Here is a 21,755-nt window from a genome sequence, read left to right as displayed (position 1 = left end):
AAACAGGCCTACATTCACTTGTCCATTGTCATTGCACTTGCAGACCCTCTTCCCATCTTGCAAATCTCATCACTTCTTGGCCCTGGTTTTGGCAGGGATGTACAGACAACACTGATACAGCTATGGTCTGTCATGGATATCCCTACAGATAGCACTCTCCCCGTGAATATTTATCACTTGTCCATTTGTGACTATGTTTCTAACCCATCAAACTGCAGCCTCCCTCAAGTATGTGAACACGATATGCAATCACCTCACTCCCTACTCACTGATTCTTCTTTTTGCTTGATGATGAAAAATATTCCAGAAAGCATGGCCCTTTTGGATGTGCTCTCAGAAATGAAGAAACATAGTCAAGCTATGCAACCTGAGGACCCTTATCAGTTAAAGGTTTCGCTATCCTTCCTTGTTTGGCCACCAGAGCCACTGTCAATTCTCATCTGTATGCTATGGCTTTGGGGAGATCGTACTTCAGATTTACAAGATTGGCCAGAGACTATGGATGGGTGTGCCTGGGTGCAGAGCATGAATGGATGAGACTGGCTGCAGACCAAGGGAGCACAAGACTGGGTGCAGACCCAGACAGGACAAGAGTGGCTGCAGACCCAGGGAGGACAAAACTGGCTGCAAACACAGGGGGAACAAGAGTGGCTGCAGGCCCAGGGAGGATGAGAGTGGCTGCAGACTGAGGGAGGACAAGAGTGGCTGCAGACTGAGGAAGGTCAAGTGTGGCTGCAGATCAAGGGAGGACAAGATTGGCTGCAGACCTGGAGAGGACAAGACTGGGTGCAGATCGAGGGAAGGCAAGACTGGTTGCAGACCGAGGGAGGACAAGCCTGGCTGCAGACCTGGAAAGGATGAAACTGGCTGCAGACCCAGGGAGGACAAGACTGGCTAATTGAGGGAGGACAGGACTGGCTGCAGGCCAAGGGAGGACAAGACTGGTTGCAGACTGAAGGAAGACGGGAGTGGTGGCTGCAGACCTGGAAGAGATGACACTGGCTGCAGACAGAGGGAGGATGAGACTGGTTGCAAACTGAGGGAGGACAAGACTGGTTGCAGACCTAGAGAGGACAAGACTAGCTGCAGACAGGGGGAGGATGAGAGTGGCTGCAGACTGAGGGAGGACAACATTGGTGGCTGCAGACTGAGGGAGGACAAGACTGGTAGATGCAGACCAAGGGAGGACGAGAGTGGCTGCAGATTGAGGAGGATGAGACTGATTGCAGACAGAGGAAGGACAACACTGGCTGCAGACTAAGGGAGGACAACACTGGTTGCAGACTGAGGAAGGATGAGAGTGGCTTCAGACAGAGAGAGGACGAGACTGGTGGCTGCAACCCAAGGGAGGATGAGAGTAGTGGCTGCAGACCAAGGGTGAACGAGAGTGGTGGCTGCAGACTGAGGGTGGACAACACTGGCTGTGGACCAAGGGAGGACAACACTGGTTGCAGACCTGGAAGGGACAGGACTGGCTGCAGACCCAGGGAGGACAAACTGAGAGAGGATAAAACCGGCTGCAGCTTGAGGGAGGACATGAGTGACTGCAAAGCTGGAGAGGACAAGACTGGCTCCAGACTCAGGAAGGGTACAACTGGCTCCAGACCCAGAAAGGGTTAGATTGGCTCCAGATCCAGAGAGGGTTAGACTGGCTTCAGACCCCAGGCAGGCAAAACTGGCTCCAGACACCCCATGGCCAAGTGTGGCAATCCATTCCTGTGGGATCCATATGGGCAACTATGGAAGAATTCTTGAGAATGGTGGAAGCAATCAGCAATTATATCATTGTCCCAGAATTGGCTTCCCTGCCAACCTTTAAAGTGGTCCAGCAGCTCAAAAGCTTGCCAGATTTCTTGAGGGATATTACTCATGCTCTGAATGCCTTTATAACTTTCACCAATGAGGCACAGGCACAAAGTCAATCATCTTCTGACACTCTCAAGTATGCATCTCAAAACTGGGTTGTTCACCTGTTATGTGCTCCAAATCCATGGATGATGCTCTCAATCATATATTTTGAGCTTTCTGGAATCATCACCTCCATTCCTAGCTCAAACGGCAGTGGTGCTTGAAGAGACTGCCATCTTGCCTTGATATTTTATCCAAGGGGCAGAAGCTTGCAAAGGCTAGTGCCTTGCTTCAGGTTCGACCATTTTTTTTCATTTTGTGAAACCATTTTTTAATTCTCTCATCCTCAGTTTGAACCTTCAACACACAGCCTAATGAATGGGTGTCAGCCATTGGTCCCAATTCCCAGCACTCAACAGCAGAAGCTTCTGCCACCCTTCCCCTCTCCATGGCCTAGCACCACTGTGCTACAAGTTGGCAGATCCAGAAAGTGAACTTTGGATGAGTCTGTGGTCAATAGCAACAGTGCACTTAAATTGGACACCTCTCATAGCCCATCAAAATGTCAGAAGTGAATCAAACAGTGTTTGCTACAAGTTCACCACTTGTTATTGAAGATGTTGTCTCTAAGCATCTGATGTAGTACTTAGTTTGTAACTGTTTGGTCAAGTATCTATCTGTTCTTGCATCCTCAAGTGCTTGCATTGGCTCACATGTGTCTGTTAAGAACCATGTTGCTCAAAGGAGAGAGAGACTGACTCAGAGGGGCTTGGCCTCAGCTCGTACGCTGTGCCCCTTACCCGAGTATGTGCCCTTCATTTCATACAAGGTCTGATGATGGTCCAATGAAGTCCAGAGGCTGGCTACTCTGCTGGAGAGCACTAGAGGACTTCTGGAGGAGCGTGGGAAACGTCCAGAGGAGCGCAGGAGAGTTCTGGAGGAATGCAGGAAGTGCTCAGGAGAGTTCCCGCTGCAAGGTAATACTTCTACAGGAAACAGGATGGAAGGATAGGAGGTCCAAAGGTCCGGAGGACAGGAGGACAGGAGGACAGGAGGACAGGAGGACAGGAGGACAGGAGGACAGGAGGACAGGAGGACAGGAGGACAGGAGGACAGGAGGACAGGAGGACAGGATGTCCAGAGGTACGAAGGATAGGACATCTGAGGGTTAGGAGGACAGAATGTCCAAAGGTATGGAGGGCGGAATGTCCGAAGGACAGGATGCCCAGAGGTACAAGGGACAGGAGGTCCGGAGGTCTGGAAGGAATAGGGGCTACATCGGACTTTGTCCGATGTAGAAGCAAACAGGGGTAGACTACCCTAAGGTAGAGTTGGAGAGAACAGGGATTGGACCTAAGTCTGGAAAGAGGGTAAGTGCCAGAAAGGGCAAGCTCCAGCCTAGGGAATCAATCCCTAGGCCTGATGAGTAGGACAGACTTAGGTGGACCAAAGTCCGAGAGAGGATTGGGCAAGTCTAAGTTGATATTCAAACTAAGGAACTACAGGAGTATCTACAAGGGTTATATACTGAACAATATCTGAGGGGATCAGTAAGCAAAGGAGCAAGGCTATGTACAAGCATGTGGAAACACATTAATAAGTAAGTTGGAACATAAGTAAATGAACTCAGAGATGAGGACTCATACAAGGATCAATAAGCAAGATGGAACAAGAGGTAACTGAAAGCTGGAAGGCAGAGAATGCCTAAATGGGGATAGGCGCAGGATATCAGGACAGAGGGTGGGAATAGGTCCAGAGTTAATATCCGGAGGTCTGGAGATCTGGGGATTCAGAAGACAAGGTGGATACAGGACCGTAATATGAGAAGGTGGATATAGTCTGGAATCTGAGACAAGGTGAAGTCTGGATGTCTTGCTGGATGGAGTGTGCATAGGGTGGACAGGATAGGGTTGTACAGATCAGGCTAGCAGTGAGGATCTGGAGGTCCAGAGCTCAGGGGTAAATCTGGAGCATAGTTGATCCTGCTGAGGTGTGGAGTACACAGCAGAAGGGGATCTGGGAATGAGTTGGATATGGGGTCTGGATGTAGGCTTGGAAGGCATGGGAATATGATGGAATGTGGGTCCGGATTGTGGGATATGACAGCATCCATGAGTGATTTTCCACAGGAACCACAATGGCTTCCATGATAAACTGATGGAAGGGCCAGTTTGATGCAGGCCAATGATGAACAAGATAAAATCCACAGCATCCTATTAAAGGTTCACCTGCTTCAAAATTGGAAGATTGCCCTTGAGCACTTTGTGCTGGTTGTCCATTGGACCCTTGTGGCCCTACTACAGCTTGTCCTTGCTGTGTTGAGTCATTGGCCATGTTGCCGTTCATTTGTTGCATAGCTGCAGCTGCTTCTGTGTCTGACTCAGGGGCAATGCCATATCTCTGCAAAATTATTTAAGGAATATCACAAAGGGTAGTGATGATAAACAACTCACATCTTCCTTACAGGCAAGGAGTGACATCGACAGTGTAGGGATTTCATATTCTGTGGGCTTGTATAGGCAGATATTACTTAGTGTTATGTTCGCACTTTTGGTGCTTATGTAATCATCATAGTTTTCACCATCTACCAGTACCAGTCTGAGACTGAGAGTTATTAGCATGATTTCCTATCCTCTCTGAGCACTGAGCTTAGTCCAGAAACCCTTTAGGGTTGAATAGCAGCTAGGCATAGCACATTTAGCCCAACATTAGAAGTCTACTTTCCAGTCCTCTTCTTGTTGTGTTTCCCACAATGGGACACCTGGAAAGTTTTAGAGGAAATAAGTTGAAATTCAAACGCCAGGGCTGGAGGTGAACTGATGGTGGCACATTTGTAGGTTGAGTGCTGGAGTGCAGGAAGCTGTACAAATTGCGCAGATCAAGTGGAGATGATGTGTCTGCTGAGCAACAAGGTGTGCGGTTTATGTTGTCACCCCAGAAATCATTGCCCTGTCTGTGTCAGGCTAACAAGAGCTAGGGAAGGATAAAACTACTCACATATCTCACCAAGCCTCTGTTGTTGTTTTGCTGTATATGTGCCAAAGAGATCTGATGAAATAAGTGAGTGAAAGATGAAGTTGTTCGAAATTAACTAGCACACAGTTCTAGATCGAGCTGCATGTTCCTGTAAAGAAGTCAGAAGAGGTATGACAGAGAAGTAAAATAACTCGCCTTGAGCTTCGTGTTGGACTCTGCATCACCCTGACCAATGCACAACACTATTAAGAAAAGACACTGACAAAAGTAATGTACACACACACACCAACCCCATGAGCATACTTAAGTGCTACTTCCAGGCTCCACACATAGATTTTCACATCCGGTCCAGAGATAGCACCAACAAAGTATTGGCCATTGGAGGACATGGCAACAGACCAGACTTGGTCATCATGCCAGAGTGGGTCTCCAACTTGCTGATTAGTTGCGAGATCCCAGATGTGGACCAAGTGATCATCTGATGCACTGACAAGATGACATCCATCAGGAGACAGACAAAGAGATTCAACGGGATGCATATGACTCTGAATCACAACAAATTTTTTCCTGTCAATCGATTGCCATTTTCAGATGGTGGTATCAAATGAGCCAGAGAAGGTGTATGCCCCATCTTTGGACCAACATAATGACATCACCCAGAATTCATGTCCCTCAATCTCATTGAGCAGCTTGCCACACTTTGACCACATGCGGATCATCTTGTCCTGGCCACCACTTGCAAACTTGTTGCCTTGTGGATTGTATTTGATTGTTGTGACCTGTTCATTGCCTCTCTTTATCATGGGTCTAATTTGTTGGCCAGTTGTTGTGTTCCATCGTCATATGGTGCTGTCTTTTGATCCACCTGCTACCTCCACCCCATTCAGTGACCAATCGAGGCACTGCACTTCATCATTATTCCCCCCCCCCCACAGGTTACCTACCAAGCTCCCCTCCTTTATGTTCCACAGCTGTACTCTGCCATCTCTGCATTTACCTACAACCATCAATCCATCCAGAGACACTGCCATTGCGCTTATAAATCCTGCCTCGCTGCTGAAAGGCTTTCCCGCTGGCTGTCCAGCTCTTGTCCACTGGCAAATTGAACCATCACCTGAGGTACTCATTATATTGCCACTGGTGCCTAAGCAGGCAAGGTCTTTATTGGACCACGAGCTGCCATGCTTGATGATGCACTCTGGCATCAAACTGTTGAAGTCTGAACAATCTGATGAAGGTGAGGACTTTGGACTATGGGGGAACTAAAGCAAGACCTGGATGTGAGACTGAACTCGACCCTAAGGACAGCTACTGAGAGAAGGTCCTTGAAATGACAGAGGGAGACTTCAAAACTGAACAAGCGCTATAGGATGTGCGAAGCGCGAATACCGGAAGAAGCATGAAGAAGATGTGCACAAAAGCGTGCTGATGTGATAGAAAGTGAGAGCGCACACGATGGGGGTCTAAAGTGTAGGTGCTAGAGCTATCTGGAAATGAAATCCAGTGGAGAGAGAATCAAGCTGACTAGAGGTGATTGCGCCTATGAAGATAGTGTGCGAGTTCCAATTCTTTTGTGCTTTCAAACTAGCTCAAATGCACAAACTACTGCTACTACACAGAGGTGGGAGGTGCTAGGATAAGGTACTCTAAAAAACTCCCCCTCCCTTCCCTATATTGGGCATTAGGTGATGCTTTTAGCATGGAGGCGAAGCAAGTAGGTAGCGATATCTGTATGTAATAGTGTTTTAAACGCATGCCTGTGTGTTTATAGTGCTATAATCGGCCTGGAAGGTACATCAGAGTGATAAGAGTATAATAAAAACACACCAGTGGACTTTAGTGAGGACATGGACAGGTGGACGGACTGTAGCGGAGGACCTAGAGCAGGCACGCAGGATGTGCAAGCACGTTTGCGTGTGCGCAGCGATCACGCATCAGTTTGCGATAGTGTGAGTGACTTATCCAGAGGATCAGAACCGAGTATCAGTGGGAAGGGGTGGTATATCATCCTATAGTGGCAATATAGAGGAGCGAGTCTCTACACCAAAGAGAAAGAGAGTGAGAAAGCTGAAGGATCCAACATGATAGGTACGAGTGGGAGAGAGAGGTCCAAGCACATGAGCCAGACAGGCCAATAGGCTGTGCCCAAATGACATCAGCTTGTGCCCTGCAATATACATATGTCAGAAAACTTCACCTTTGTGTTCCTTACTTACCTTGCTATAAAACTAAGTGCCCATCAGACGCGCACATCTCAGTTCTATTTGAAACTGAGATGTGAGTACTTGGAAACATGTATGTCAGCATTAGCTGACCAAAACCATAGCATACCTTTGTGTCCTAGGTACTATGCACATTAATATGAGTTCTAGTTGAAACTGAGATTGTACCTTTGTGTTCTAGCTCCCTCTCCCATTGTTCACTCGCCTGTTCTTGTAACACAAACTTCCTGCTGGATGTTCTGGTGTTGGTTTCTTCCATAATGTGGTCTGAGTGTTGTGGTTGATGAAGTAGGCCTGACCAAGTGGTGAGATGTGCCATTTGCATCCAGAAATGAGCAGCCCAGGGTGATCTATGCTCTACCATGAGTTTTTCGCTCTAGTCACACTTTTTGTCACTCACCTAGTTGCACTCCTGGTAAAGGTCTGCATAATGAAATCATGAAGAGAGCAATGTCCTGATATAGTGGTTCATCATCACCATCCGCCTTGGACTCCACCCACATAGGAGGGAGCACCTTATTCCCTCCTGCTTGATATTGAGTGGGTCAGAAGGTTTCACAAAATGCTGGCTTACCTTTCCAAAGTGCATCCTGGTGGTGTTGTGCACCATAAGGTGGCAGACTCTTTTCATGCTTGAGGGGAGCAACTGGTCTTGATAAGTCTGACAGCAATCTTCGATCTCCCTCTCCCTGTTTCGCTGATGTGCTTGACTCAGTCTTTGCATGTGACATGACGATGATTGGGATATTGATGATAGTGGAGGTAATGAAGATACCTGTTAGATGTGCTGTTTTGCATGCTGTACTTGCAGTGCCTTGCTTAGGTGATAACAATAACCTGTGTAGTGGGATGCTGTGATCATAGGCGCCAGCTCTTAAATAGATCAATTGCAGGCCAGCCTCCAAGTCTACAGTCCCTTACATGATTCAATCGCACGCTTGTTTCTGCATATTCAGCAAATCATGTTTTCACTGGTGTATGTTCTTGAGACATTCAGACCAATGTGTGCAGTGTACAATGAAAAGTTAACCTTCAGGCAACAGTGTACTGCCTAATAGGCACTTGAAATTATTACAGTGATATCTACATACATACAACACATCAGGAAACAAGTAGGCAGCAGGTCAGTTGAAATGTAGCTCGAATCCTATAACAATGTACACAACCAACAATAGTGAGATCTGAAGGAGTGTACACGTGAGTAACATCCATGCACTTCCTGCCATTTGTAGTGAACAGGGACTGGTATAGGTACACTCTGTGCTATCGCTTACTTAGTTACTGAGAATGCACATCATGAACTAGTGCCATCACTGGTGCTGTTCACATATGGAATGCACACATTCAGATCATGGAGCACTGCAGGGTCCTGGGTCAAGAACCCAAGTTTCAACCCCTCAAGGTAAGACCTACATAGACAGCCATCTGTCAGATCATTCATAAAGCACCACAGGACGTGTCATGACTAACCATTGCCTTGCAAGGGTGCTCCTGTTAGTATGGTTTCATATCTCAGTTTTGAAGTTCCAGTACTGAAGTATGAGTATTCTTCTTTGAGTAATGTCTTGATCAAACACAATTGGACACATACAATCCATCCAGCACTTTTACTGTATGCTAACTTCTGTGTGTCAGCCCACTTGCAGAGGAACTTGTCTGTGGCATCAAACTGTGTCGAAAGTCCCCACTCTCTGAACCAGAGTGGAGAGTTACCAACTGCTGCATCAGCCTGGATATGTTTGAAATCTTCACCAAAAATGAGTATATTATCACTGAACAAAAGAAGAAGACGCACTGCAGATACTGGTCATGTAAGACATTGGGTCAGGAGCTGCAATTCCCTATAAAAATGTTAATGTGAAACAATAAGGTGCACACATGCAACATACGCCATGCCTGTAAAGAGAAAATTAAGAAATCATGAGAATGTGATGTAGTCAACTGTGCACTCATGAGTAAAACACGTGGTTATCATAAGCTTGGGGGCCAATCATCATGTCAGCTGGGTTAGAGGGGTTGTTGTACTGGTAGTTCACATCCATGAAGCTATGTATACCATCGTCGATGTATCCTAGCAAGGATCTGTGGTGAACTCACTTCACCACCAATGGAGGACAGGATTGATTGAAGGGTGATGCTTCAAATATCGTCTGCAAATTGCACACTGCTCCAATGTCTCATAAAATCAGGATGGTGTGATGATCATACCAGCACTAGGTGCATATGATCAATAGCACGGTTCTTCTCACCTTCAGAAAAGGAGATAAAGCACAGATCATTAAATCCATATATATCAACCCATCCACTCTTACTCCAGTCTGGTCCTAGGAATCCACCCTCCCATGTCCTATCCATGTCCACCTATCTCCGCTGGTGTGTTATTTTTCCCAAATGTCATTGCTAAACAAGCTGCAGGTCTTATTACATGACTACTTACATTCCACAGTGCATGATGTTTTATTACCTATAGACTCATCACGCACTTGCTAACTACGCTACAATTCTCGCCTATGCATTCTGGACATTCACGTGCTATGATATAAATGACTGCAGTACATACGATTGAGTAGTTCCCATTCCCCTGGACTCAGCTCTATAGGAGAGTCATTCTTGCATTATTTTTGTAGACCTTGTGCAATCCATCTATGTTGCTCTTTCTTGACAATCCTGTGCAATTCGACCACTCTGAAGTTCTGTACTGCTAGGATCTTACCCTTAAAGCTCTTGCAAGAATACCTGACCCGTGACCGGTAGTTTAGCACTGTTCTTCACTTGTGCTATATCCCTTGCAACCAGCCACTCCATAGAGTGCGGTTGATTTTGTGCACATTACATTTGCCACACCAGCATCTGACATCCAATACATTTGCACATATCTTCTAATGGTTCATCTCACTCCTGTGATATTAACATCAGTCAATTTTTGCCTGTGCTCATGGTCAATTCTTTGGTATAGAAATTCAGAGGTATACATATGGTCCGTGTTCAAGTTTCTTAGGCCAATATAGGTTATAGCTCCTTCACTCTCTTACTTCCCTCACACATAATTGAAGGAAGTGCTTCAATAGCAGTCCTCTCAGGCCAATCAATTAAACTCACACCTCTTAGGATAAGTAGTGCTAGTTGCTAACCACCTAGTACCTATTACTTCTTCACAACAGCTTCTAAAAGTGCCCCTTGCACCTCTGCCGAGATTCCAGTGGCTGAAAATGTCGCAATCAGTGCAGCAGTGAAGTTGTTTGAGATGGAAGGTGATACTGATACAAATAACTTGGATGATGGCACAGATATTCCTAGTGTGAGCTCAATTGCATGGATCATTTGGACAAAGTTCTTTTGGACTGTACAAAGGTTCAGGAATCATGAGGGTACAGATAGAAGAATAATGAGTGATACATACAAGTGCCATAGTCAGGTGTTTTAGTAGCATCTGTAATGGGGTCATTGACTGCCTCAATCACAAAGACACTTTCAAAATCAGGGGCAAGGTGAGAAAACACGGTCATGACTGCTGTCCACACCAGTGTGTGGTGGTAGTTGTATGGAGTCTGTATGTAAGGATTTGTAGTTGTTGCTTTCACCAGTTGCAAAATAGCTCACATAGAATTGAACATCAGTAGTGCAACTGGTAAAATCACTCTCAGGACAGAATGGATAACAAACAAATGGGAACTCACTTTCCAGTGAACATTTGACCAGGTATTTGAACCCTAGGTAATGTGTGATGATCCAGAATCACTTGGATCCTGGCATCTTTTAGCCAGCTCAAGCCCTGATGCTACACACTGGAGTTTAACTAGAGAATTGAACCACAGCAGTGCTTCTCACCAAATAATTGAAACCACCCTGAGGGTATAATTCATGCAGCCTATCGACTAAAGCCTCCACAATCCAATATCCCAGCTATGAATGAACACATTGCATAACACATTCAAGTTTGCATGGAATAAAGCAGATCAAACCATCCAACATTTGTTTAGCCAAGTTTGCAGTGCACGTTGTAGCCAACTCACAGGAACCCTGATGGTGTTAATACCAGCCACCTTCAGTGTATTGACATCATCTTGCATAAACCATGTGTCCCAGTGTTTAGCAAATATAGTGTTGATGGCGTCAGGATACACCTTGGCAAATGACCTAGATTATCGCAGAACAAATCAAATTTCACATACAAACAGTGTAGAATTGGAATGTACAACTCGGATGCAATGCATGACGAACAAGTTTCACATTCCTGTCCACCCATATCCAACCATTCTAAAGAAACTTGTTTAGTGAACGTGTATTTGCAAAGTTCATTGGTTTATCACCTTGAGGAAGCATCCATGGCTCTAGGACTAACCTGCACCATCACTTGAGCTAAACAGTTGGTCGGAGACACAGGGTATCACTTACCATGAGCCCAAATTGACACCATAGATGTGAGCAGGTTGCCCAGCCCACGCATGAGCAACAAATGTGCTCGAGAGCACCAAACCTGCCAGGATGTGCTTCATTGTGCAGCTACTAGTCTGGGAGAGAGAATACGATCCAAGGAACCAGCTTCAAAAGGTATCTCAATTTATATGATAATATCTGGTCCAGGATGATGTAGCAGGTCAGAGCAGGCCATACAGGTGACTATTGAAGTGCACAGCTATTGATTATTTTGAAAGGACCCTGAAATTTATTGTATATCTCCGAGTCGTTGTGGGTGGGTCCAAGGTGATGGAGACAGTCCAGACGTGTCAAACAAAACCCAACTCGCCATCATGCCTAATACACGTGCAATAGTAACATAAAGCAACTTTCTGCTAGTGTAATCTGAGTTGGGGATAGCCATTCACTCAATCGCAAGTCATATGCCATCGGTGGTACACGTACCATGTGCTTCTTTCAAAAGTCAGTTGAACTATTGAAATATCATGACTAAAATAACTATACCTGGCTTCCTCTGCCCTTTCCATTCTCCGAGTCATCCTTAAACTGGTGCAACCCGCACACGCCTGTATCCCTGTATTGATGTTAAAGCCATTTGTAGGGTCAGTCCCCAAAAAGAAAAGAAATCTACCAAGTCAAATTTCAACTTCCGACAATCACTCGCATTCCATACTATGGCAATAGAGTATTGTCATGCTTGCAGCCATCTGCAGAACACTATTACAGTGGACCAGTGAGTTCTTGCTGGCGAGGCGAATATGCTGAATTGTTTTACATGGTACCTAGAACTTGATGAGCAACTCGCCATCCTTTGACCACACACAGATCATCTTTTCTTCACCGCCATTCGCAGATTTGTCGCCTTGTGGTGAGTATGTGACTGTCACTCCACATTCATTGCCTCTCTTTTTTGGCAGTGTAATTTGTCGACCAGTAGCTAGGTTCCATCGTCATATCGTGCCATCATTTAATCCACCTGCTAATAGGGGTTCCCCACTCCAGCAACTGGTCACGGGTCTAGATCCTACTAGTAGGTGCCAGTTCTTAAATAGATCAATCGCTGACCAGTCTCCTATATGGTTCACCCACACACTCATTTCTGCATATTCAGCGAATCATATTTCATGGGTTGTATGTTCTTGAGATGTTCAGACTATATGCATTGTCCAATGAAAAGTTAACCTTCACACAGCAGTATACCATCTGATAGACGCTCAAAATGATTGCTGTGATATCTACACACATATCCGGAACACCAACAGGTACAAGTTACAATGCAGCCAATTCACACCGCAGTCAGCCACACCGGGCCCATATCACTCTCATCAGACTCTCACACCAACTACCCTCAACCCATCAATGCACCCCTCAAATCCTCCACTAAAAATCCTCCACTCCCTTAATCCCACAGCTCAAGCACACCAGCCCCTCAATACCCAACGCTTCACGAGGCAGAATATTCCTACAAACCGTTTGTTTCGACATCCGTCTGCTCTATTACTTTCAGACTTCTCATCCTTTCAGCCACAGTGAATACAACAGCAGACTTTCTGACACCTGCCATACCATGCAGCCAAATGAACCCACTCATTTTCTCGGTTGTCTAGTAATCATGTGATAGGGATGAAAGCCCTATGTGAGTCCCTTTCAGACATGAACTTGAATTTAGGAGAAAAAAGCTTTGTGCTGTTACCTTCAGAATCAAGCCAGCACTCACATTTGACCCTGCCTAGTTTTACTACAGGTGTTTCAGTAGGTCACTCTCCATCGGTTGATACAACTCAAGGTCTCACAACTGGTTATGAAAACCTTCTAGATGATAGAAAGCAGCAAGTAAATCCCCCACACTCGAATAGAGCTATGACCGATATAAGGTCTACACCCCTGAAGGACAATACATTTGTTTGTTTGTTTAAAAAAAACCCCATTCTGGAAGCTCACCACTGGCCTGCGAAGAAACCAAGCTAGACCACCTTACTTGAGTTGCATTCTTGGCGTGCATCATGAACACATCCTGTGCGAAATTCCCGCTACCTTGTGGAGTGAGTCTCATGCATGGTCCATGGTTTCAGCAGGAAATTTTATATCTTTAAATAAATTTGCTTGGGTTTCAGCGTAACATTGATTTCAATTGTTTGCTTGTTCAGTAACGGTCTATCACTCATTCACTTGAAAAGGCATGTGGTCATTCATCGGGTACCCACTTTTGTTGGTTTTTTTTTTTTTCCTTTCACTCTGTCAATTTGAGGATCTGGAACCAAGATCATGCCATGACCTATGGCTCATGAATCATACAGTTTCCATCATATGCATTGGGTATGAGAAGTCCATAGTAAGCGTATAGTAAGTGGGGGAAACAATTGCAGGCAAGTACATATCCAAGATAAGTCATCTATCATGATCTTCATAACACCCGATACCCCTCAGATCCGTCAGTTATCCCGCAGGACCAAGGTTTATCCCATGTATAATAGAACTGCCAAAAGTGTTCGCAATAGTCTGTGACCTCAAAGGAAACACCATCCAATTGAATCCTCTTCTGCCCAGGATGTGTCACAGGAAACGGTGGTTCCATCCACAGGAAAGATACAGGGTCCTGCCTGTAGAGGGGAGCAGACACCGTGAGCCACTCCACATGCAAGTCTACTCCCTTTGTGTGATCGATATATGAACATGTCTTGTAGGGCTCAGCCAGATGCGGGTAGACTACTGAAAAAGTTTCAAGGTTCTTCATACAAGTCCACGGAATGTCCAGCAACCACCAATATAGCAGGAATGATGGGGGTTTTAAGCCCCTGCTGACGTCGCAAAAATTGTCTGAGTCATAGTGCAGATCGATCAGGTAGGTGAGATGGGGGATTGATGCAAGGAAAATGGATCCTTTTTGAATGTTGTGGAAGATCATATTGCAGGTGACGTGACCCATTATCATTAGACTCTGGGTTTTTCCAGGAAAAGGGGAGGGTCCGTGGTCGACATTGGGATCTGCATGGGAGGTTGACGCATCTTCCATGCTCTGAATAACAAGCACTAAATAGTGGCACTCAATTGCAAGTGCTGGTGTGGCCAGTAAAACTGGCACCAGCATGCTCATTTCTGAAGCAAGCTCATAGTCTTGTAATCCAGATTCTACAGAGTAACCGATCCATATCCTCTGTATGACGGAGGTATAGTCAAAGAAAAGATCACTTTTTTCCTCAGCATATGCTTTCTGCATAATAAGAGCATTTGTGAACATCCTCATGCTGTCAATTCGGCAGAGTGAGATGGTGTGCAGGAATTTGGGCAGGGTGATGCATCTCACAAATCGAGAGATGAGACACAGTGAGAGGGCAGTTGCATAGGGATTTTCATCATCATATTTCTCTTTTTGGGAGAACGTCAGCTCTGCTGCATATGTGAGGATAATTTGGGCAATCTCAAGAGGAAGGTCACTAAATCAAGAGTGGATAGCAGGCTCCATGACGGGGGAGTAAGATGCTAAGCTGCTTAGAAGGAGCCCCACTTTTAATACTCACCTCATGAATGGTGGTATCACATCCACAACAATAGATGTACATTGTGTGTGGGACCACAGGTTGTGACCCAGTGGCCCAGAGCAGACTTATTGTTCCTTCTAGGTCACACAATGTACCCTTGACCTGTGAAAATTACTATTTGTTAGTTGCCACAGATTATCATGGCAATGATGTGGATGTGCACGAACCATAGAATCTACCTTCCGACCAGATTCAATGGCACATGGATGAACTTGTTCTGGTTTCGTCATGGCACAGCTCTTATAGCGCACAGTCAATCACTGAGTTGAGCTATTTCCAGGAAATTTTCACTGCACTGGAGCAACAGGTGACACTGAGGATGGTTGGTAAAGTATGAGATAAAACCTATTTCTAAGTTGATTGAGCACTTGCCATATTTCCCAAAATGACCTCATAGCACCCTGTCTGTATGAGCTGCCAAGCAGATTCAGGCACTGGTAGACACACACAAGGCATTGATGAAAACGCCAACTTCGATGGGTGAGCATCCCTGCGCAGATGGGCTAGTGTGTGAGCCATGCTTCTATCTTAAGGTTGTTGGACTATGGGTGCTTAGTTGAGGTTGCATCAAGGTGCAGCAGGGTTTGAAGACTGGGTTGAAAGTACCATACAGGTCAACTCACTCACGCATAGAAGACGATGCCACAGGATTTTCATCATTGCCTAAGTAAATGACACTAAAGGAACAATGTGAGAGAGGCATATGCAAAAGCAAGATAACTGCATCATGAGAGCAAGAGTACTGATGTTCAGACAAAGATGGAAGGGTGCATGGAGCAGTGTTGTAAGAGGTAACATGGGCTGGAAGACAGCTATCAAACTCAGAATGTTGTCCAGTCGAGGATGGTCATGTCACCCAACCAAGCCACGATCTCCTGCTGCATGGCTGACATAAACCTCGAGTGTCAGACAACACTAGATGCAAGGATATTTGAAGATTCTGAAGAAATAGAACCTGCGTACAACCAGCAGTAGAGTTTGGATGCTGATCAACATTACAGGTTGTGGAATGTGTATCTCAACATTCCTAATGAGTGGGTTCTGGGAAGAGATTACAGTAAACATTACCTGCTCTGCCCAATAGGTCTCTAATTGGTGTGATCGACAGCGCAGCCCCTCATTCAGCGACAACTCTGATGCCACGTCTGCAGACGAGTTGTCTGATGTTGTAGCTCCTTCCCTACCGCCGGTTGAAGAAGAAATTGCGCCCATGAAACGTCGCCCTTCACTGCCAGCTGAAAAATGTCACGTGTGCCTATGGTGAATAAAATCAACGAACCGAACGATCATGCACCCATGCAACTTGATGTGGGAGTCAAACGTAAAATATAGGAATGCTTGCACTAGCGCATCACTGGCCGCATTACTTGTGCGTCACGACTGCGGCAGGACTGCATCAAAATAGCTACGTGGTACGCCCCGTGAGATCATACTTAGATGACCCAGGATTACATAAGTTGAAGTTGAATAACACACAAATGCTCCACCTTGTACGACTCGCTCTTGGTCCCCTGTGTTGAGGCACGTAGCCACATCTGCGAATCCGAAAGTATTTAAGCACTGCAATAACAGTTTCAGTCTTGTTCTTGTGCAACCTCGAATATTTCTCCCCAAAGCCGAACTGTTTCGCAAATCGAACCACGATGGCCACCCCTCATACACCACGATCACGGAAGTCACAGGTACTACTACCAGATACAGTTCTAGTCCCTCGCCACACCTCACAATCCGATTATCGCACAGGGGATCTTAAGCTAGGCCGCGAGGCTGTTCTCACTGATTTAGGAAGGTATCTGCAGGTCCCGTTCGTTTCCCTAGCGAAGTGTGTCAGTGCCATGCCTTCTCAACAGCGTCTGGAGGAGATGCGCAACAACTTAGTTCAAGGCGAGATTCTCACCGACGACGGCCTGGAATGGAAGGACTTCATCTGCCCTGCGAAGATGTCCGAAGAGATGACGTTCAAGCCCCTCGAAGGAATCATCTCTGGAATCTTGGAACAAGTCCCTAATTGTGGAGTATCCTACCTATCGAATTCAAATCAAACGCCCATCTCAGAGTGCCTACAATACTTCCCAGCCGGATGGATACCTTGTGCGGGCGAGCAATCAAACTGCGCCCAGGATGCATTGGTTTGATATCGCTGTGCCATTCGAGTTCAAGAAGGAACGGGATGCCAGAGCTCTCCGAGATGTATGTTGTTGTTACAGATCTTGTCGGCGCCGGCTTATGCACCCTGCTCTAGAACGAACATAAGATAATCTGGAGCCTTCACAACATCATGCGCGAGGACCCCTGTCGTCGGTTTGCCTTCGGTATCACGATCGAGGACACGCAATTGAGACTGTGGCTCAGCAATCGTGCGTTCCTTGCAGTTACAGAGCCTATCAACTGCTTCGAGGTACGCCACCTTATCGCGCTGCATGTCAGGGTACTAACTGGTATAATGCATCTAGGACATTGATAGTGTCATCTCTCTCTTTTACGCTCTTGGATTTGCATCTGCGTCTACCTCCTTGAACGGACTCGGATGGGATCCCACTGTCGAGCGGATCTATGTAGGAGAAAAAATCCAATACAAGTTCGCAGTCGGCGACGAAATGTTCACCACGACACGGGAACTTGCCACCTACGGTGCAGACTCTATGGTTGGACGTGGAACTCGCGTGTACGAAGCCATTGACGCTAATGGGAAGAAGGTTGCCATCAAAGATTCGTGGCGAGAAGTTGACCGCCAATCTGAGGGCGAGATCCTAGAAAAAATCTTGGCCTCCTGCGAGAAGCTGGGAGTGGAGGAGTTTACCAATGCCAAGAGACACTTCGTTGGAGTCCGGCTCTGGAAGGATGTCACGATCGACGGTGCCTCGGATGAGACGGTGAACCCGATGGTCGGAGACGAGCATAATGACACCTGGAAGTGGGAACCCATCGATATCAAGCCCATCCTCTTCGAAGGCCACATTTATCTGCTACGGAGCGATGTCCCTGACAGTGGTAAACTTTGTGCCTTTCTTCCTACACGATTGGGCATTGTTGGGCGAAAGGACGCTGAAATCCCACAGAGAGTCCACGCGCGCATCGTTTTCCATGATGTTGGAGTCGCTGTCAAGGATATGACCTCTCTGGCCGACAACCTGAGTTGTTTGTCCGGCGGACTGAAGGGTAAAGCAACCATTCTTATTCTCCTTACCTCGATCGCTCACGCCACCTTAGCCCTATCTTATTTGCATAAAGCAGGTTGGGTCCATCGCGATTTCAGCGTCGGGAACGTGATTTGGGTCGTCGATGACAATGGGGGCATCGGCAAACTGGGTGACTTTGAGTACGCGAAAGAGATAAATTCAATCACTTCCCACGACGTTCGAACGGTAAGAATTCCTGAAGATGATACTTCTCGCTGCTAACTCGTCGGCAGGGAACAATGCATTTCATGGCGGTAGAAGTAGAATATCAGGAGTACATGTTCTTCCCCCAACCTTCCCTTCCATCTGGTAGAATATCTCGTGGTACAGGCCTCCCGCCCCGCCCTCCGTTCCGCGTGAACTTCCTGCACGACATCGAATCTGTGTGGTGGGCATATACGTGGATCTTCTTTTATCACACGGACACGATCACGGCGAACTCCAGCAATTCCTTTGATGTGGATGCCCAGTGGAGAAACTTCAGCTGGCATTCCCTGGTGCGATTGGCCATGGAACACGCCAAAACTTCTTCACCAACATCAGAAAGCTTCAGGAGACCTGCCAATCCATCCTTTCAGATACATGCCTTGACGTTTGCTATAAAATTCCACATTTTGCACAGACTCTCCAAGACAGTTATCGAACGGCAGAGTCCAAGTACCCCCTGCTTGCGCTTGATAACTCCCTGCTGGAAGATATACATAGAGACGCCGCAGGATATCTCGATGAAGCGCAACAGCGTGCTGGTGATATCGAACTTTGTCCGCTCCTCAGCCTCCTCAAGCGGAAGAGGCCTCGACTGGAAGGTGAAACGTCGCCTACGCCAAACAAAGCAGGGAAGAGGATCCGACTCGGTTGATCTTTTTTTATTGATTTTATGATAAAGACGAGAAGATGCTAGACGAGTGTATCATAGCTGTTGTGCTTGCCAATAATAATGATCCTTGTAACTAAATCTCATTTGTTGTTTGAAGTTATTCAACGCTTATTACTCAATGCCAGCCCTACCATTCTCTCCATTTATGCTAACCGACGCTGGTATAGAAGATATTGGTAGTCGCGTCTATGTTCTACGACAGCGAATGCTAGACTGGAAAGTCGCTTCTAATGCAATCAAATGGCAGCCTCCAAGGATCTTCTCAGAGCGGGAGCCTCGAGGATGTTCTGATAGTAAGACAACCAACTGCTCACCTGGGCTCAGGACATACTGCAATAATAGCCAGTATGGTCACTTGCCTGAACCATATCATTGATCATGACACTCTGTTTACATCCTCGGTCGGCAGTTTACACTAAACCTGAAGTCACGGTGCATCAAAACAAACCTTTCAAGTTCTCAGTGCCCTGCCTTCAGTTCTCCGATGGTCGTGCTTGGTGATTTCTTGTGCTCGTCTTCCTTGCGTCGTTCTTGATTTGCCTTTTGAGTCGGATCGACGCTTTCTCCATGACCACCGGGTCCTTAACGTGACATAGCAACAAACTATGGAGCTTACGCTTGTGTATGAATTGGGTGCAATCCTGTGAGTTAGTCTCGTATCAAGATCCTGATTCGTCCATGCTGTGCAATGTGCATCTGCGTTATGTTTTCCGACAATAAGATAGGCACTGAGAGATGAAAGTACTGACCTTGATCCGGACTCATTGGTATTGATCAATACCGATACAAATGGCGAGATTGATCCATTGAATAGAACAGGGGAAATACCAGTTCGACAGTTGTCATTAGAAATTATATGAGCCAGTGAGAGATAAGACATTATGTTTGCATTAGCTCATGCACGTCAAGGAATCACTACTCGCAAGAACCACAATACTATCCTCCCTCTTAGACCAACAGAAGGACTAGTTCGATGCGGGCCGACGACGAACAAGATAAAATCCACAGCATCCTATCAGAGTTTCTCCTCCTTCGAAATCAGAACTTTGCCCCTGAGCGCTTTGTCCTTGAGACCCTTGTGCCCCTGCTACAGCTTGTACTTGTTGCGTTGAGCTGTCGACATTGTTGCTATTCGTACGTTGCATGGCTGCAGCTGCTTCTGTGTCGGACTCAGGGACAATCCCATATCTCTGCGAAATGATTTGTGATATCCCAAAGGGTAGTGATGACAAGCGACTCACGTCTTCCTCACGGCAAGGAGCAACATCGACGGGGCGCCTGGAGATTCTCACATGAGGTAAGCTGAAATTCATTCGTCGGGGCTGGAGCTGGATTGCATTTGTAGGTCGAGTGCTGGAGCGCAGGAAGCTGAAGAAGTTGCGCAGACGAGGCGGAGATGATGTGTCTGCTAAGCGACGAGGCGTACGGTTCGTGTCATCACCCCAAAAGTCATTGCCCTGTATCAGTGTCAAGCTGGCAGAGCTCAGGAAGGATCAAACCTGGCTCACATATCTTGCCAAGCCTCTGTTGTTGCTTTGCTGTCTAGGCGCAAGAGATATCTGATGAGATAAATGAATAAGCGAAGGATCAGATAATTCGCAATTAACTAGCGCACATCTCTGGATCGAGCTGCATGTCCCTGGTAAATAAGTCAGAAGAAGTATGAAAGAAAGAAAAGTAACTCGCCTTGAGCTTCGCGTTGGACTCTGCATCGCCCTGACCGAGGCACAAAACTATTCAGAAAAGACTCTGACTCCAGTAATGTACACACGCACCCCAACCCCGCGAGCATGCTTGAGTGCTGCTTCCAGGCTCCACACATAGATTTTTGCATCCAGTCCAGGGATAGCACTGGCAAAGTATTGGCCATCGGAGGACATGGCGATGGCCAAGACTTCGCCGTTGTGCCAGAGTGGGTCTCCAACTTGCTGATTGGTTTCGAGATCCCAGATGCGACCGAGTAGTCATCTGATGCGCTGAGAAGATGACATCCATCGGGAGACAAACAAAGGGATTCAACGGGTTTGGTATGACCTCGAATAACGACAAGTTCTTTCCCGTCAATCGATTGCCATTTTCGGACGGTGTTATCCAATGAGGCAGAGAAGATGTATGCGCCATCCTTGGACCAACATAATGACATCACCCAGCTGTCATGTCCCTCGAACTCGATGAGCAACTCGCCGTCCTTTGACCAAACACGGATCATATCGTCTTCACCTGCCACTCGCGAATTTGTCACCTTGTGGAGAGTATTTGATTCTCCACACCCATTCATTGCTTCCCTTTATCGGGTGTCCAATTTGTCGGCCAGTTGTCGCGTTCCATCGTCGTATAGTGCCGTCGTTGAATCCACCTGCTACCTCCACCCCATTTGGTGACCAATCGAAGCACTGCACTACATCATTATTCCCCTCCCACGGGTCACCTACCACACTCCCCTCCTTTATGTTCCACAGCCGTACTCTGCCATCTACACAGCTACCTACGACCATCAATTGATCTGGAGACACTGCTATTGCGAATACATCTCCTGCCTCGCTACTGAAAGGCTTTCCCACCGGCTGTCCAGCTCTTGTCCGCTGGCGAAATAAACCATCCGAGATACTCATTATATCGTTACTAGTGCTCAACCAGGCAAGGTTGCCATTGTACCACGAGCTGTCGCACTTGATGATGCACTCTGGCATCAAAC

At 46.5% G+C, this 21,755-nt stretch overlaps 4 protein-coding genes across 4 annotated transcripts; 1 reads left to right on the top strand and 3 right to left on the bottom strand.

Annotated features, from left to right (window-relative positions):
• Positions 1–8,340: 8,340 nt before the first annotated feature.
• Positions 8,341–11,542, bottom strand: BJ212DRAFT_1448902 (glycoside hydrolase family 5 protein; the record flags this gene model as incomplete). Its single annotated transcript, XM_041338608.1, has 14 exons — positions 8,341–8,455; positions 8,517–8,537; positions 8,624–8,792; positions 8,842–8,887; positions 9,011–9,128; positions 10,195–10,387; positions 10,447–10,594; positions 10,647–10,671; positions 10,724–10,824; positions 10,875–10,949; positions 11,060–11,183; positions 11,243–11,303; positions 11,357–11,388; positions 11,442–11,542. 14 exons carry the CDS (start codon positions 11,540–11,542, stop codon positions 8,341–8,343), a joined length of 1,329 nt encoding a protein of 442 aa, XP_041188927.1.
• A 2,327-nt stretch (positions 11,543–13,869) lies between these two features.
• Positions 13,870–14,709, bottom strand: BJ212DRAFT_1302826 (uncharacterized protein; the record flags this gene model as incomplete). The annotated part of the gene is made up of 1 exon (XM_041333330.1): positions 13,870–14,709. One exon carries the CDS (start codon positions 14,707–14,709, stop codon positions 13,870–13,872), a length of 840 nt encoding a protein of 279 aa, XP_041188926.1.
• A 1,763-nt stretch (positions 14,710–16,472) lies between these two features.
• Positions 16,473–19,377, top strand: BJ212DRAFT_1381557 (uncharacterized protein). Its single transcript, XM_041336663.1, has 7 exons — positions 16,473–17,019; positions 17,060–17,194; positions 17,247–17,402; positions 17,458–18,163; positions 18,215–18,369; positions 18,417–18,641; positions 18,668–19,377. The coding sequence occupies exons 1-7, from the start codon at positions 16,648–16,650 to the stop codon at positions 19,040–19,042; spliced, it is 2,124 nt and encodes a 707-aa protein (XP_041188925.1). The 5' UTR covers positions 16,473–16,647; the 3' UTR covers positions 19,043–19,377.
• A 907-nt stretch (positions 19,378–20,284) lies between these two features.
• Positions 20,285–21,607, bottom strand: BJ212DRAFT_630530 (WD40-repeat-containing domain protein). Its single transcript, XM_041343698.1, has 5 exons — positions 20,836–21,607; positions 20,747–20,776; positions 20,676–20,699; positions 20,569–20,619; positions 20,285–20,468 (listed from the first exon to the last, which is right to left on the bottom strand). Exons 1-5 carry the CDS (start codon positions 21,336–21,338, stop codon positions 20,309–20,311), a joined length of 768 nt encoding a protein of 255 aa, XP_041188924.1. The 5' UTR covers positions 21,339–21,607; the 3' UTR covers positions 20,285–20,308.
• Positions 21,608–21,755: the final 148 nt, after the last annotated feature.

Source organism: Suillus subaureus (assembly GCF_016647635.1).
Source record: "Suillus subaureus strain MN1 chromosome Unknown BJ212scaffold_36, whole genome shotgun sequence".
Classification (NCBI taxonomy): domain Eukaryota; kingdom Fungi; phylum Basidiomycota; class Agaricomycetes; order Boletales; family Suillaceae; genus Suillus; species Suillus subaureus.
Note: the sequence above shows the minus strand (reverse complement) of the source record. Positions and strands in the feature narration are given on the sequence as shown.

What these genes read in the sequence shown, in the direction of transcription:
- BJ212DRAFT_1381557 (XM_041336663.1), top strand. Translation starts at nt 16,648, where the DNA reads ATGGCCACCCCTCATACACCACGATCACGGAAGTCACAGGTACTACTA. An exon ending in AACAAGTCCCTAATTGTGGA is followed by an intron (nt 17,020 to 17,059) that starts GTATCCTACCTA and finishes CGCCCATCTCAG; the next exon opens with AGTGCCTACAATACTTCCCA. An exon ending in ATGCCAGAGCTCTCCGAGAT is followed by an intron (nt 17,195 to 17,246) that starts GTATGTTGTTGT and finishes ACCCTGCTCTAG; the next exon opens with AACGAACATAAGATAATCTG.
- BJ212DRAFT_630530 (XM_041343698.1), bottom strand. Translation starts at nt 21,338, where the DNA reads ATGAATGGGTGTGGAGAATCAAATACTCTCCACAAGGTGACAAATTCG. An exon ending in ATGCAGCTCGATCCAGAGAT is followed by an intron (nt 20,620 to 20,675) that starts GTGCGCTAGTTA and finishes TTATCTCATCAG; the next exon opens with ATATCTCTTGCGCCTAGACA. An exon ending in ACAGAGGCTTGGCAAGATAT is followed by an intron (nt 20,469 to 20,568) that starts GTGAGCCAGGTT and finishes CTCGTCGCTTAG; the next exon opens with CAGACACATCATCTCCGCCT.